The 17756-nt window shown below is 36.4% G+C and overlaps 1 protein-coding gene across 11 annotated transcripts in view; it reads right to left on the minus strand.

Moving 5' to 3' along the window:
* The window catches only part of ANKRD31 (ankyrin repeat domain 31), a 130576-nt gene that overhangs the window by 42645 nt on the left and 70175 nt on the right, over positions 1-17756 (minus strand). For 10 of the 11 annotated variants that reach the window (XM_067731016.1, XM_067731017.1, XM_067731015.1 and 7 more), the window contains 4 exons: positions 12965-13107; positions 6849-7011; positions 4643-4758; positions 780-867 (listed from right to left, as the gene is read on the minus strand). In XM_067731016.1, the coding sequence (XP_067587117.1) occupies positions 780-867; positions 4643-4758; positions 6849-7011; positions 12965-13107 (510 nt within the window). The remainder of the gene's footprint in view (positions 1-779; positions 868-4642; positions 4759-6848; positions 7012-12964; positions 13108-17756) is intronic. The other variant, XM_067731019.1, reaches the window with a different exon arrangement.

A 17756-nucleotide genomic window follows, 5' to 3' on the forward strand; every position in this document is an offset into this window, starting at 1 on the left:
GGCTCCCTCTGACATGAAGTTTTTCTAGTGCATTTGAAGATGTGTAATTATATTTTTAAAAATTCTTCCTAATGAAACACCAGTAGCATAACCATTTTATAAAGAGAAACTTGCCCTAAATACTTCCATGAGAAGATACTTAGTCTACTCAATAACTTAGAATTAATTTGAGAATTTATTATCACTTTTAAAAAATGATTTCATTTTATATTATTTTACTTTGGTTTCAAGGGATATCATACTCCTGCAAACAGTGAAGTCCAAAATTAAGGTACTGACAGTACTGTACTCCCTCTGAAGGCTCTAGGGGAGGAAACTTCCTTGCCTCTTCTAGTCTCTGGTGGCTCCAGGCATTCCTTGGCTTGTGGTTGCATCACTCCAGTCTCTGCCTCCATCTTCACATAGCCTTCTCCTTCTCTCTGTGTCTCTTTCTTGTGTGTCTCTTATATGCACACCTATCACTGGATTTAGAGCCCACTTGGAAAATCCAAGATAAATCTCATTTCAAGATCTCTAATTATATCTGTAAAGACTCTCCCCCCTGCAAAAAAAGTCACATTCACAGATTCTGGGGCTTAGAATGTGGACATATTTTGGAGGGAGGGCACCTTCAACCCCACTGCACTCCTATTTTGAATTCTACTAAAAGTTAATTTGGTCTGTTCTTGAACTTTATAAAAATGGAATCATACTTGTACCCCACCCCCCAAAAAAGAAGATGAGATAGCAATACCTTGGATGAATGAAATAATCAGACTTGAGTATGAGTATATATTTACCTGCATCTTCAGGGGTTCTTATTTCAAACGCTAACAAATTTTCTTGTTTTTCTTCTAAATCTTGTAGAACGGCACTGATGGTCTGATGCTATCAGATAAAATATTAAAAACTTCATTACAAGAAGTAGATGTTTTTCTCTGATATGCAACTGACAAATGCACAGTAAAAGTGCTAAAGAAAGTGACACTAAAAATGCTCATTTCCCTTTATGTTCCAAATGTACTCAGGCTTTGTTTAAACTTAATTGTATATATATTACATATTTGGGGAAAAATTAAACATAAATGTATCTTGATTTATGTAGCAGATCTGCTCCAGGAAAACAGAATGTAAGAGTAGCAAGCATACAAAGAATCACAATTTCTCAATGACTTCTGTTATAGGCATAGGAGAAAAAGAACACTCAGCACATAATATTTAAAGACAATATATATGCAACAAGTTCACTTTAAGGCTTTATGACTATCATTGTACACTACTGAAATTTCACACACAGTCTTACAAATACTAAACACTCTCAAAAACTCACAAAGGGGATTTAAAACCACCTCTTTATATACTTGTCAGTATTAATATTCCTGACTCAAATGCCTTCTACATATTCTGCCCAGAACTTTCTCTTTCTTATCAGAGATGGAATTGTGGAGTGGACTCTGGAACTGGACTGCTTGGGTTTGAATTCCGGCTTCATCTCTTCCTAGCTGGGTGACTACAGAAAGTTAATTATCCTCTCCTTGTCTGAACTAACACATATAAACTGTTTAGGACAGTGTCAGCACAAAGTAAAAGTTCTATAAATACTGCTTATTATTATTATATTAAACCAATCTCACACACAAAACCCCTGACTAATCTAATCCATACTGATTTCTTCTTTCTCAGAATTACTTAAGAATTTTAGTGCTACAGAAATTAGCATTAACATGTGTAATGTCTTATATATTATATTTCCTCCATCAAAACAATCAGATCTTGTAGGCTGGAGCATGGCTTTCATATGTGTACAGGTTTCCACACTGCTGGATATACAGTTGTTGCTCAATAAATGACAACTGATGGACTGACTCGTACTATGTATCCTTTAATACATTCTCAAAACACATTCATTTTTAAAAGATGTATGTCCTCAAAGCCTTGTGAAGTACATTGCTCGAAAGTTTTACTTTGGTGCCCACAAGGGATATGGAAAATGCACATAATAAAACCATCCAGTTATGTGGAAAAGTAAACTAAAGGTCTAAATTTGTGACCAGACTAAGCCTCTACCTACAGGTTGGGATAAAGAAAACATCTTTTGGTGCTGACTTCTCCTTCTGTTTTGTCTCATATTGTAGATGCACTCAGTCTTGTCCACCATGGGCCATAACTTTTCACTCCATACCAGCTCCACATTTTACCATGGAGGGCCCAGTAAAACTTTCCCTCCAAGATCCCCCTTCTTAGTCTTTCATTACTATTTGTTTATCTTACCAAAAACAAAAAACAAGAAAAACCACTCCTAACCTAGGATCTGTCTTTGGAATAAGCAACTTATAGACACTTTACACTCTACTTACTGTAAAGCTTCACTAAGATTTTATTCCAGATTTACAACTTTTACTATGGCAGGATCATCTTTGCCTCTGACATCTCTTTTATAATTTTGAATATTAAAAATAAAACATAGTGGTTAAGAGCACAGGCTCTGGAGTCAGATTGCCTGGAGTTTAATTCTGCCATTGCTACTTAATAGAAATGTAATTCTGGATTGTTACTTACCCTCTCTTACTTTAGCTTATCTGTAATGAGGAAGGTAATGATATTAATAGAAACTACCTAGAAGAATTATTATAAGGACTAAATGAGTTAATATAAAGCACTTAGAGGAGAGCTTACCATATAATAAATACTCGGTGAATGCAAACTATTATCATTATTATTTTTTATTACTTCTGTACTCATTCTATATGGAGGTAGAGAAGGAGGCTGCCTACACATGCTGTGATCTGAAGGTGTTAGAAGGTAGCACCAAACTAAAATCATCTCATTTCCTTTGCACCTGGCCATAGAGTCGCCCCCCCCATCCTCAGTTTGGTTTGGAAATTTCAACATTCAAAAACAATTTTACATTTACAAAAGACAAACCCTTGATGATTTTAATGTCTGCATATTTAAGTTTCTTTTTCTTTTTTTTAAAGTTGGTTTTCATTAAACTCCTATATCTCCACTATACTCCTCTGTGGCTCAGCATCTAAAATGATATACATTATTCTGAAGCAAATACCCATATAGTTAATAACAATAGGGTGATTTTTCCATAATGTTTTAATCTTTACATGAAAATATACCTTAAAGATACTAATGGTCAATATGGTGAACTGAGCTGATACAGAAGGACTCCAGTCTACTCCAAACAGTTGGAAAAACACATTAGACAAAATACAATAAACTTTAACCACCTGTCCCCAGCTAAGATTGGAAAAAGAAAGAGAAATAAAATGAAGTTAGTAGCAGCCCATGAGGGATCTGGAACAAACATAGATATTAGGGATTAGGGTCCTACAAAGGAACAGAAGATAAGGCCTCAGGGCCACAGGAAGAAGGAGTTAGAATGGAGTCCCCTCATAAAGCTAGTGAACTTAAGTGGGTGTCCTTTAGCTTAAATAAGGATTAGAAAAAATTCTACTTGACACCCACCCAAGGCTTTGGGTAGAAAATCAGTGATCAAAGGCTATTGCCCAGAATATAGTGCAGAGAATTAAAGAGATGGAAAATATGAAAAAGACATATGGAGACTGGTCTAACAGCCATCTAAATATGAGTTCCAAAAAAGGAGATACTGAGAATGGGACAGAGGTAATATTCAAAGATATAAGGGCTGAGAGTTTCCAATATACAAATGAGAAATGTGTCTTCAGATTAAAGGAGCATGCCTAGTCCTTAGAATAATTAATTAAAAACACATCCACATTTAGACATAACCTAGTGAAACTGCAGAATATAAAAGAAAAATCTTAAAAACTGTAAGCTTAAAAGACATTACCTACAAGGGAATGACAATTAGATTGACAATTAACTTTTCATTCATTACAAGAGATACCAGGAACAATGTAAAATATTTTTTAAATGCTGAGGTAAATACAATTTAGTTTGAATACCATTCAAAATATTTAAGGTATAAAACAGTTGATTAATCATAGTTTAGGTTCAATGAATAATATTTTCTCCTCTACACTAACAAAAAATATGTAAGGGAAATCTAATCAACATACATAGTCTTATTCAAAATATTTCATTGAGGATGCTACTTTGCTTAAGGAGTTAGTGTCTAGTAAGCTGTATGTTTTAATTAAACTAAGAATATCCATTTTATATATTTATATATGTATGACTACTATGGGTTTTTTTTTCCAAAAAATATACGTTTACATGAGGGATTTCACATATAGCAAACACTGTCACTATAAACCATGTGGGATCCACGTTGGTTAAACCAGGTTTCTTTTCTCTTCTCTGTCTGGGTTCCAGGGTCTTTTCTACCTAGTATGTATCTTAGATACTTTTTGGAAGTGGGTGGGTGAAGACACGCTATGACAGTGGCACTGTCTGTCAGATAAGAAGTAGCCAAAAAACGCAATCTAGGTGTAAAGGATAGCAGCTAAACTATAATTCTGTGTTCAATGCAGATAATGAGAGTTAACTATATACCATATTTTCTTGGTTCATTCTGTTCAATTATGCTGTATTATTTTCTTATGACAAAAAACATTTTCAACCTGTATGTCCTTAAAATGGAAAGAGTGCTGCCAACAGCCAATGGCTGGCTGGCCCAAAGAATGGCATTTTCTAGGCTGAAGAACAAAAGGATTTCAACTTCACTCACCATGGCGAGGTTTTCTTTTGTTTTTTCTTGGTGTGAAATAGAACGTGTATCAACAGTTTTGCAGTCATCACAAAAACACTGTTTATGTCTTTTTGCCTGGATAGCAGGAATTTTTACTTTAAAACATAAAATTAGAAAATATAAGAATGTGTAAAAATTTAGCATCATTTTATCAATTGTAATGGTGACAGGAATGGGAAGGATAAAGTAAGTCTATAATTACTATGATATCTTAATGTTGGTCAGCACCTCATTATTTATTATCAATTGACTAACTACAGCTAACATTTGCTGAATACTTATCACATGCTGGACATTGAATTCTTTTCCTGAATCATCTTATTTAATCTTCATATGAGCCCATGAGGTAGGTAATTAATTACATCTATTTTACAGAAGAGGAACGTGAAGCTTAGAGGGATTCAAGAAGTTGCCTAAAGTTACATAGCTAGTACTGAAACCAGATCTGACTTCAAGTCCATGCTCTTAAATACTACGACTATAATTCACTGTCTCCGTAAAATTCTCTCTGAACCTTCTCCCATTTTGGATTCTCTTTCTCCATATATGGGTACCCTATACCCCTCATTCTGCTGGGGAACCTGATGAAGGAAAGGTATATACAAGAAACAACAGAAAAGTGGGAATAGATATAGCACTTTTTAACAAGAGTGCCCAATAACTCCAAATATGGCTTTGAAGAGGGAAAGAGACATACCTGGGGCTTTAAGAAAGTCCCTGACCCTATGGACTTAGCATATGGTAGCAGGCAAAGAAAAGAAGATTTGTGTATCAGTCTCTTGACTTTGACCTACATGTGATCTAGCTCACTAGTAAAATAGGACACAATGATTATCCTTGCCTCTCACCAATCATATCAGTAATAATGATTCCTCCCTTGAAAACAAACAGTTGGTAAGGACTGTGGTAGGCTGGGGGAAAAGTGAGTCACGGGTTTTCTCTTCCCAATATTCTCCCTCATAGAGAGGACAGATAAGTTCCCGGCTTTCTTCTTCTATGAGTCAAGGCTCAAGCATGAAGGAAAAGGAAGAACAATTCTCTCTCCTCAACATTCCCAAAATTGTGTTTAACTGCCTGTTTTCTGGTTATCTCCTCACAAGACTGGAAGCTCTTCTTGGGCAAGTGCCTGGTTTGTATAGCAGGTGCTCAACAATTGTACGTTTTCTCAATTAGTGTTCACTAAATGCTTCTTTTTTTTTTTTTTTTAAACACATCCATCACCTGACATTGTTACCGTGTGTGTGTTGGTGAGAACATTTAAGATTTACTCTCTTGGCAAATTTTAAGTATACAATTTATTATTATAAACTATAATCATCATCTTATATATTAGCTCCCCAGAACTAATTCATCTTATAAGTGAAAGTTTGTATTCTTTGACCAACATTTTCCCATCTCCCCCCCATCACCCCCTCCCCCAAGCCCTTGGCAACCACCATTCAACTACCTACCTGGTTCTTTAAGCTTGACTTTTTTAGGTTCCACATATAAGTGACGTCTTAAAGAGTTTGCCTTTCTGTGTTTTTCTATGCTTATTTCACTTAGCATAACATCCTCCAGGTTCACCCATGTTGCCACAAATGGCAGGATTAAATGCTTATTTCTTATAGATAACTCATTATATTATTTAAGTGCAAACTACTGCTAAAAATGGTTCACAAAATTTTACCTATATATTCCCTTGAAATATTCTTTCCATTGTAATATATTACACATACACTCACATACATATATAAGCATAATATATTTGCTTAACAAATTCATATTCTAGCATTAGAAAGTTTGTCTTGAAAAGTTGGCATCATTACAAATTTTGAAGTAATGGAATATTAGTTTCAAAGACTTTAGTATGTCATTCTTTTCCAGCCCCACTACAAGTAAACCAATCTGCATAGTTTCAGTGACATCTCTATCTCAGATCCAATGTTACGAGAGATTAATGTTTGTTTAATGAATATGTTTTGTTTCAACATATAATCCCAATACAACAGGATCATATAATCTATAAATTAAACCAAGTTTGGAAATGCTATTTCTAAAAATAAATGATGCTTTTCAAGAGTTTAATAAACATACAAAACATTTATCCCTAGTTATGAAATAATTTACACAAATCTTAAGATTTTCTTTTTCTAAGCAGAGGTACACACCCTTATAAAATAGCAAGCACCACTGACATACATACCAGTGACTACAGCATTACTCTCATCTCTATTGTCAGTCTCAATAGCACCATAAGATTTTAGCAGCTCTTTCATGTTTTTATCATCTGCTTCATCCAAAGCAGTCTTCTGCTTTTGATCCTTTTGATTAGGGTTTGCTCCATGTTGTAGTAGAATCTCAGCTGCCTAAAAGGTATTTTTCCAAAGTTATCTCTACAGATACCTAAGATCAATAATTCCTGCTTTCATTACAAGACACCACTATCAAGTATTAAAAGTTATCAAAAAAAGTTTTCAAACTCTGACCAAGAAAATCTTGATTAAATTTGATATGACAACTGTAAACTGCTCCACTGATTTGGCCTGATCTGTCCTCACAGAAGAACCAAACACCATGACATGAAAGTACCAGATATGCTGCCTTCACGGCTGAAGAGGCAGACTTTGGGAGACTGATGTGCAAAAGGATTTACTCTATCTCTTTAACACAGCCCTTTGTCCTCCCCTAAACTGCTGGAAGATAGGGTGGAGAAGGGAGGAGGGATCATTTCAGGATTATATTAAATTATACACTGTATTATAAATTGCCATCAGACATAGTTGAATAAAGTTTCATTTGAACTATATTTCAGGTATGTTACTTGTTTAGGAGGTTTTATAAGCTAGCCTGGGAACCTAATGTCCATTCTAATATTTTCTATGCAAATGTTTCCTAAATAGATGACATATTCACAGAATGTTAATAAGATTAAAAAGAAACAGAAATAATCTACTCCAACCCCACCTTTTAAAGAAGAGAAAACTGAGGTCAAAGATAAATGTTGTGACATTTTGGGGGCAAAAGTTTCTAATATAAATAATGCTTCCCTGAATAACTCAAATAACTCAAATTTGTGTTTAAAAAATTTGAATAACTCAAAGTTGTGTATTAGAAGTAAGTTTATAAGTCATCAAAGTTAAAGCCTGTCACTAATTAGTTGACAGTATAAGCCAACTAGTAAAAAACAATCAGTGATTCCATCTGCACAAGGCAAATGACTCAAACCACTGAAAAATCTTTTGTTTAGGAAAAATGGTCAGTATTTTGTTAAAGTAAAGATATGCATATGTGCTAGTAGCTTTTCTCTTTCAACTTGTGTCCAGGTATGGAAAAGCAGAAAAACTTAGGAGCAAATGGGCCAGTAGAAGTAATAAGGATAGCTCCTTATTTGTTCTATCAGCCTATTTGTTTTAAAGTCAAGCATACAAAATTCACTCCTGCTACTTACTATCTATGTCCTTGGGCAAGTTATTTACCATCAGAACCTCATTTCTCTCACCTATGAGGCTTAAATGTGAACCCGTGTAAAGTATTTGGCACATGGCGGGGCTTAAGGAAAACACTCCCCTATTTAGCCCTGTGTAATCTCCAGCCTGCTGGCTCTTTGCTTAACCTCATGTAGTTTCCTTACCCACATCTGTAGATCAGCCAAGGAATTGAGGGGGTTCCCCTTTAAATCTCTAGAGAATTCTTTCTGTGCAGATATATTGTCTGGTATTTTGCCCCATAATTTCAGCTGTTGGAGTTTAAAACTCCAAACAACCTTCTCAACTCATTGAGATCATAAGGCTATTTGCTTTCTTCCTCCCTAGGCTTCTGCCTGAAAACTCCTCCTAGTCCATGAGGTGGGGCAATCATACGGTTAGTCTCATGTTTCCATCCTGTCAGGGATCACTGCCCTCTGCTGCATGTTGTCTAATGTCTCAAAACTGTTATTTCATATATTTTGCTCACTTTTCTAGTTTTTAAGGTGGGAGGAAATATCTTACCCCTGCTATCCCATCTTGTACAAAAGTGGGTACCCATTCCCCCCACATTTTATCTTTTAAAAAAATCTCTTATTCTTCTTTTCCTTATCTTTTTATTCTCCACATTTTACAATGTAGAATACATGACCATCTTGGAAGATAACTTAAAAAAGAAATTAAGATTTTTTTTTAATTGAAAGTTGAAAAAGAAAATAAGATGTTGAATAACTTTGCATGTAGTCATGCCAGAGAGAAAATTAGGAATTAAATATACAGGGTGTTATAGAATTGATATTTAGTAGGTCTACAGTACCATATATTTACCTTTCTTGCTCCCCCTTATTAATCTTTCTAGATCATCTATCAATATCCTACCTCAAAATAAAGAAATAGGGACAAAAGGGGAGAAAGTGAGTCAGAAATAAAATGAGTCAATGACAGAAGAACTGTCACATGGAGGGAAAGTTAATGAAGATATGAAGAAAGATGCTGGCAATATATCAGTATCAAAGGAATTAAAATATCATTAAAAATACTACCTCCTTCTTTTTAAATAGAATATTTCTCCTTAAAGTAAAGGCAACAGAGATGTGGAAGGTTATTCCAAAAGCAAACTTGTCTTTATCACCACTTAGGTAAAAGAACGTCAGTAATTCTCTAGATCAAGCAATAGCAAACTATGGCCCATGGGCCAAATCCAGTCTGCTGCCTGACTTTGTAAATTAAGTTGTATTGGCACACAGTCAAACCCACTCATTTACATGTTGTCTAGGGTTGCTTTTGCACTAGAACAGCAGTTGAGTAGTTTCAACAGAGACTGTGTGGCCCGGAAAACCTAAACTGTTGATTAGTCCTCTGTAGGAAATATTTACCAATCCTTGCTCTAGACCAGAGCTGTTCAACAGAGTTTTCTGTTATGATGGAAATGTCCTAATCTATACTGTCTAATATGGGAGCCACTGCCACATGTAGCTATTGAGTACTTCAAATGTGGCTAATGCAACTGAAGAATTGAAACTTTCAAAAAAAATTTTATTTATTTATTTTGGCTGCTCTGGGTCTTAGTTGCGGCACTAGGATTCTTTGTTGCCGCAGGCTGGACCTTCACTGCAGCGTGTGGGATCTTTTAGTTGTGGCATGAGGACTCTTAGTCGCGGCATGCAAACTCTTAGTTGTGGCATGCATGCGGGATCTAGTTCCCTGACAAGGAATCAAACCCAGGCCCCCTGCATTGGGAGGGCAGAATCTTAACCCACTGGACCGCCAGAGAAGTCCCTGAATTTTCTTTTTAAGATTTTTTTTTGATGCGGACCATTTTAAAAGTCTTTATTGAGTTTGTTACAATATTGCTTCTGTTTTATGTTTTGGATTTTTGGCCACAAGGCATGTGGGATCTTAGCTCCCCGACCAGGGATCAAACCCTGCAACCCCTACATTGGAAGGTGAAGTCTTAACCACTGGACCACCAGGGAAGTCCAAGAATTGAATTTTTTAATTTAATTAATTTTAAGTAATTTAAATTTAAATAGCCACATGTGGTTAGTGGCTACAGTATAGGACAGTACAGCTCTAGATCAAATTCCTTATTTCAGGGGTAAAGATGTCTTTATCTTTCTCAAGCAGCAGAACTAGGCCTAGAACTCAAGTTCTCTAAAATCCAGTTCGGTGTTTTGTCAAGCTCCCTTTCTGCTATTTCCTGTGATGAATTTTCAGTTCTTGGCATTTACTTTACAGAAGACCCTCTACATCTGAGTTATCATTTTCTCTAACCCTTGAAGTTACCAAATTTCTATGAGAGAAGCTACAGTCTTCAAAATAGGAAAATTCTCACTTATGAAGGCTACTTACAAAATTTGATCTAATCAAACATCCCTCTCTGTTCAATAACATGGCATTTTTTCCATCCATCAAGTCAACATATTTCTCTTGAGTTTTGGTCAATTTACTACTGGTCCCTGATATTGTAAATAGCCAACAATAAAATGGAAATACACTACAAATTGATTACAAAGCCAAAATGTAAAGATGTAGGATTTCCTGAAGTCATATATTAAAATAATATTGTAGGGCTTCCCTGGTGGCGCAGTGGTTGAGAGTCCACCTGCCGATGCAGGGGACGCAGGTTCGCGCCCCAGTCTGGGAAGATCCCACATGCCGCGGAGCAGCTAGGCCCGTGAGCCATGGCCGCTGAGCCTGCGCATCCGGAGCCTGTGCTCCGCAACAGGAGAGGCCACAACAGTGAGAGGCCCACGTACAGCAAAAAATAATAATAATAATAATAGTAATAATAATATTGTAGAAATGCTTGAAGCATCTGTGAAGCAACTGATAAATGAGAAACTTAGAGGTAAAACTGTTAACCTAAAAAAAAGAAAAATTTTGAATATGAATGGATTAATACAGGACCTAGGGAAAACTTGTGGCACCTCTCAAAATTTTTGAAAAAGAGAGCTTCCCTGAGGTCATGATGCAAAAAACCAACTGTGAGATAAAGGATGTCCTATGTGCTGTCATACTATTTTGCCAGAAAAGCTAGGCCCAGAAGGCATATATTATTCTGTTTTTGCTGTTCCAGAAATCAGTATGTATTTCAATTAGAAACTAAATATAATACTATTTAGAAAGGAGTTAACTTAGCAGGCATAAAACTGCTATCTAGAAAGGCTGCTTGCTAGGTTGGTCTGTAGCTGGCATCTGTGAACCTGGCTGGTAAACAGTGCCCTACATTGATATAAAACTGTCCCTAATTGATGAGTGGCTCTCTGTGCTTAAACTGTCTACACAAGCAATGTGGTTTATTTATGCTTCTGGGAGTCTGGAATCTTGCTATGTGCTAGGCAGAGGGTGCCTACATGACCAGCCCTCAATATAAATCTTGAGCACTAAGTTTCTAATGAGCTTCCCTGGACAGAAACATTGCACTTACGTTGCTACATTTTCACTGCTGAGGGAAAAGCAAACTGTATGTGACCTCTCATAAGGAAGAGTGCATAGTACAGCCTGCACATGGATACCTCCAGACTCCACCTTCTTCTCTGATGATCCCCCTGTGTACCCTTACTATACTGCTGTAATAAATCTTAGCTATGAATACAATCATATGCTGAGCTCTGTAACACCTTCTAACAAATTTCCAAGTATAGGGGTGGTGGTATTGGGAAACCCCTTATTTTGTTTATATTCCATTTTTCAGGATAATGTCTAAAATCCTGATTTTCCTACTATGAAATTTTGGCCCTTATTTAAGTGGTTTCACTTTAAGTAACCTTTTCCCTGTACATATAACCAGTAAGTTCATCACTTCAATGACTCTTCCTGTTTGCTTTCTTCCATTGCATGACCACATAACTTTGAGACTTTGTCAATTCTTTTTTAATTTAAATACCTTAAAGGTCAAAGAGCTTCTTTGATCAAAAGAAGCCTCCCTGGACATTAGCCTACCCATTTGGTATTATTCTTCATCATTAGTTTATCTCTCTTATCTCTGCAAATCATAAATTCAATACTATTCTTTCACATGACTATATTTAGACTGAAAACAGTGGAGATATATTTTCATAAAATTAAATAAAATTACCAGGCTATTAAAAATACTAGAGACAGAAAAGTAGTTTTAGTGAGAGATCCAAGGAATTTTTTGTATGAACCTTGGTTTTATATTATTGTTGTTGCTGGTAGTTTCCTTAACTACTTTTCAAAGCCAATAATTATTCCTGAAGTCTATATTGCCTACTGACAAATCTTCTAAGGTTTGTCGAACAAAAAAGATGAGTTTAAAAATCTGGAGAATTTTAAAGTCTAGATTTGAAATTGAGTGTTACTGAAATAATTACCCTGGTGATTTTCTCTTGTGATATTTTTACCATAGCTATCTGATTAAAAAAAAAAAAAAAGGAGAAAAAAATACAAGAACCCCCAAGGAAACAAGCAACTTGAGCTTTTACCCATTTCTTTGAAACTTCAAACCCACTGAGAAATTTCGAGTTTAAAAAACATCTGGCTGTCACATATATCATCACTATATAGACTCTTTTATACACAACAGCAAAGCATTTAATGCAATTAAAATTGGAATGTATTATATTAATAGGCTGTGTTTACTTCTAGCCCTTTCATTTTATTCTCACTTACATGAATTACATGATGAAAAGACAATGGAAAAATGATTCATTAGGAAATACACTGGTTTTCTAATCTATATGTAATATCATATTCATTTGTACTTTTAAGCAGTTTTTAAAAATCATTTGTTTTAAGGAATCACTTCAGTTCGCAATTTAAAATATCTTCACTGTCTTCACTCACTTTTTAAAGAAAAAGAAATAGGAACCTAATCTGATGTGCACTATACCTTTAAATGGTTGTTTGCAACAGCACCATGTAAGGGCAGAATTCCATCTACATTTTCACAATTAACATTAGCACTAGCTTTTAACAACTCTACAATTATATCATTACATCCCGTACTAGCTGCCTCATGAAGTGGTGTCCAACCTAAAAAGGGAAAAAAGAAAAAACCAAACAAGCTGCTTACAAATCAGTATTCAAGTAGTATATTCATTATTAAGTTTATTTGCACTAATGGAATTATTAACTTTATTGATTCAAATGTATGTACTAAGTACTGGACAAGAAATAATATTGAAAACAGGCTACCTAAAGATCCCTGAGCCCAGAGCTGCCCCTGGACACGGGCCTGTCCACCAGAGGGCCCAGGATCCAGACCCACCCACCAGTGCACAAACTCTAGACCCAGGATGCACAGGGCCCTGTAGCCAGAGACCCTGGCACCCAGTTCCACCCACCAGTGGGCAGGCACCAGCCGAGAAATCCTTAGGCCCCAGGTCTGTGCACCAGCAAGGCTGCTTTAGCCTTGGGAACAGCCTCACCCACAGTGGGTGGAAACCAGCCCCAGGACAACTACAGCCCCACAGCCTGCTGTGGCAGGAGTCAGCCTACCCACAGGCAGGCCAGCACCAACCCTAGGACCAGCTGGGTCCAAGCTCTGCCTAGCAGTAGGCCAACACAAACTTTAGGACACACTGAACCCCACAGCCACCTGTATCAGGAACTGGCCCCACTCACCAGCAGTCCAACATGAGCTCTGGGACCCCTGGGTCTTGAAGCCAGACCCCAGGACCTGGCTCTGCTCGCCAGTGGGCTGGCACTGGTCCCAAGAACTAGCTTCACCCACTGGTAAATCTCCTATACCCAGACTCTGCCCATCAGTGAGCCAGCACTAGCCCTGGGGTCCCCTGGGGTTTAGCAGCCAGCCACCTTGTGACCTAGCCCCACCAACCAGGGGCCAGCAGCCTCCACACAAAGCAGGGCCTGGCAACCAACTGTACTGGGGGCCAGCCAAGCCTACGAGACCACACACAGTAGTCAGCCTGCCACAACAGAAGGACCCATGCAGCCCACCTAGGGGGTACCCCTAGAACATACAGCTCTAGTGATCAGAGGGGAGTGAACTCCTGGAAGCTTAAGACATTTCCTATAAAAGGCTACTTCTCCAAGGGTGGGATATGTAACAAGTCTACCAGATACATAGAAATAACTAGTTAAGCAAAATGAGGCAACAGAGGAACATGTTCAAAACAAAGGAACAAGATAAAACCTCAGAAGAACTAAGTGGAGATAGGAAATCTACCTGAGAAAGAGTTCAAGGTAATGACTGTAAGGATTACAAAAGAACTTTGGAGAAGACTGGATGAACAGAGAAGTTAGAAGTTTTTAACAAAGAGTTAGAAAACATAAAGAACAACCAAACAGATGAAGAATACAATAACTGAAATGAAAAATACACTAAAAGGAATTAACAGTACACTAAATGATATATATAGGAACGAATCAGCAAGCTGGAAGACAGAGTAGTGGAAATCAAGAAGTGAGGACAGTTTAAGAGCTCTCTGGGACAATATGAAGTGTACAAACATTTTCTTTATAGGAGTCCCAGAAGACGAAGAGAGAGAGAAAGGGATGGAAAGCATACTTTAAAACATAATAATCTGAAAACTCCCCTAATCTGGGAAAGGAAAGAGACATCCAGGTCCAGGAAGCACAGACAGTCCCAAACAGGATCAACATAAAGAGGACCACATTAAGATACACTGTGATTTAAATGGAAAAATTGAAAGATAAAGAGAGAATATTAAGAGCAGGAAGGGAAAAGCAACAAATAACATACAAGGGAACTCCTATAAGGCTTTCAGCTGGCTTTGCAACAGAACTATGCAGGTCAGAAGGTACTGGCAGCATATATTTAAAGTGATGAAAGGGAAAAATGTACAAGAAAAAATACTCTACCCAGCCAGGCTCTTATTCAAATTTGATGTTGATATCAAAAGTTGTACAGACAAGCAAGAGCTAAGAGTTCAGCACCAGCAAACCAGCTTTATGTGAAATGTTAAAGGGACTCCTCTAAGCAAAAAGGAAAAGGCCATAACTGGAAACATGAATATCACAAAAGAAAAAGTTCATCAGTAAAGGCAAATATACAGTAAAGGTAGTAAGTCAACTGGGTACAAAACTATTAGGAAGGTTAAAAGACAAAAGTAGTAAAATCATCTATATCCACAATAAGCAGTTAAGCAATACACAAAACAAATACATGAAAAATACGATGTTGAAAACAGTAATTGTGAGGTGAGGAGAGTAAAAATGCAGGGTTGTTAAAATGCACCTGAAATTAAGAGATCAGCAAGTTAAAATAATCATATATATATACACACACACATATATAAATAAAACTCATGGTAACCACAAATCAAAAATCTATAATAGAGCCACATGCAAAAAAGAGAATGGAAACCAAACATAACATTAAAGATAATCATAAAATCACAAGAGAACAAAAGATGAAAGGAATAAAGAAGAATTACAAAAACAACTCCCAAACCATGAATACAATGGCAATAAGTACATACATATCAACAATTACTTTAAATGTAAATGGACTAAATGCTCCAATCAAAAGACACAGAGTGGCTGAATGGATACAAGAACAAGACCCATATATATGCTACCTACAAGAGACTCACTTGAGATCTAAAGACACACACAGACTGAAAGTGAGGGGATGGAAAAAGGTATTCCATGAAAATGGAAACAAAAAGCAAACTGGGGTAACAATATCTGCATCAGACAAAATAGACTTTAAAACAAAAACTGTTACAAGAGACAAAGAAGGACATTACATAATGATTAAGGAATCAATCCAAGAAGAAGGTATAACGATTTTAAATATATTTGCACCCAATATAGGGCCACCTAAATACATAAAGCAAATATTAACAGACATAAAGGGAGAAATTGACAGTAACACAGTAGGGGACTTTAACACCCCACTTTCATCAATGGACAGATCATCCAGACAGAAAATCAATACAGAAAAACTGGCCATAAATGACACATTATACCAGATGAACTTAATTGATATATATAAAACATTCCATCCAAAAGCATCAGAATACACATTCTTTTCAAGTGCATAAGGAACAGTCTCCAGGATAGGTCACATGCTAGGCCACAAAACAAGAACTGGTAAATATAAGAAAACTGAAATCATGTTGAGCATCTTTTCTGACCACAACACTATGAGACCAGAAATCAACTACAAGAACAAAACTGCAAAAAACACAAACACATGGAAGCTAAACAACATACTACTAAACAACCAACGGATCACTGAAGAAATCAAAGGAAAAAACAACAAATACCTAGAGACAAATGAAAATGAGAACACAATGATCCAAAATCTATGGGATGCAGAAACAGCAGTTCTAAGAGAGAAGTTTATAGCGATACAAGATTTCCTTAGGAGTGAAGTAAGTCAGAAACAGGAAAACAAATACCATATGCTAACACATATATATGGAATCTAAAAAAAAAAAAAAAATTGTTCTGAAGAACCTAGGGGCAGGACAGGAATAAAGACGCAGATGTAGAGAATGGACTTGAGGACATGGGGAGGGGGAAGGGTAAGCTGGGATGAAGTGAGGGAGTGGCATGGACATATATACACTACCAAATGTAAAATAGATAGCTAATGGGAAGCAGCCGCATAGCACAGGGAGATCAGCTCCATGCTTTGTGTCCACCTAGAGGGTTGAGATAGGGAGGGTGGGAGAGAGATGCAAGAAGGAGGAGATATGGGGATATATGTTTATGTATAGCTGATGCACTTTGTTATACAGCAGAAACTAACACACCATTGTAAAGCAATTAAACTCCAATAAAGATGTTAAAAAAAAAAAAGATTACCTCAGGAAACAAGAAAAATCTCAAATAAATAATCTAAACTTACACCCAAAGGAACTAGAGAAAAAGAACAAAAAACCTGAAAGTTAGTAGAAGGAAAGAAATCTTAAAGATCACAGCAGAAATAAATTAAATAGAGGCTAAAAAAAATAGAAAAGATCAATGAAACTAAGAGCTGGTTCTTTGAAAAGATAAACAAAATTGACAACACTTTGGCCAGACTCACCAACAAAAAAAGAGAGAGGGCCCAAATCAATAAAATAAGAAATGAAAAAGAAGTTACAATGGACACCACAGAAATACAAAGGATCATAAAAGATTACTACAAACAACTATATGCCAATAAAAAGGACAACCTACAAGAAATGGACAAATTCCTAGAAATGTACAGTCTCCTAAGACTGAATCAGGAAGAAATAGAAAATAGGAACAGATAAATTACCAGTAATGAAATTGAATCAGTAATGAAAAACCCCAAACGAACCAAAGTCCAGATGGCTTCACAGGTGAATTCTACCAAATATTTAGGGAAGAATTAAGACCTATCCTGCTCAAACTATTCCAAAAATTGCAGAGGAAGAAACACTTCCAAACTCATTCTACAAGACCAGCATCTCCTTGACACCAGAGAAAGATAACACACAAAAGAAGAAAATTATAGGCCATTATCACTGATGAACATAGATGCAAAAATCTTCAACAAAATATTAGCAAACAGAATCCAACAATACATTAAAAACATCATACACCATGATTAAGTGGGATTTATCCCAGGGATGCAAGAATGGCTCAATAGCCACAAATCATTCAATGTGATACATCACATTAACAAATTGAAGAATAAAAATCATATGATCATCTCCACAGATGCAGAAAAAGCTTTG

This window comes from Pseudorca crassidens, chromosome 3 (genome assembly GCF_039906515.1).
Source record: "Pseudorca crassidens isolate mPseCra1 chromosome 3, mPseCra1.hap1, whole genome shotgun sequence".
NCBI classification, from domain to species: domain Eukaryota; kingdom Metazoa; phylum Chordata; class Mammalia; order Artiodactyla; family Delphinidae; genus Pseudorca; species Pseudorca crassidens.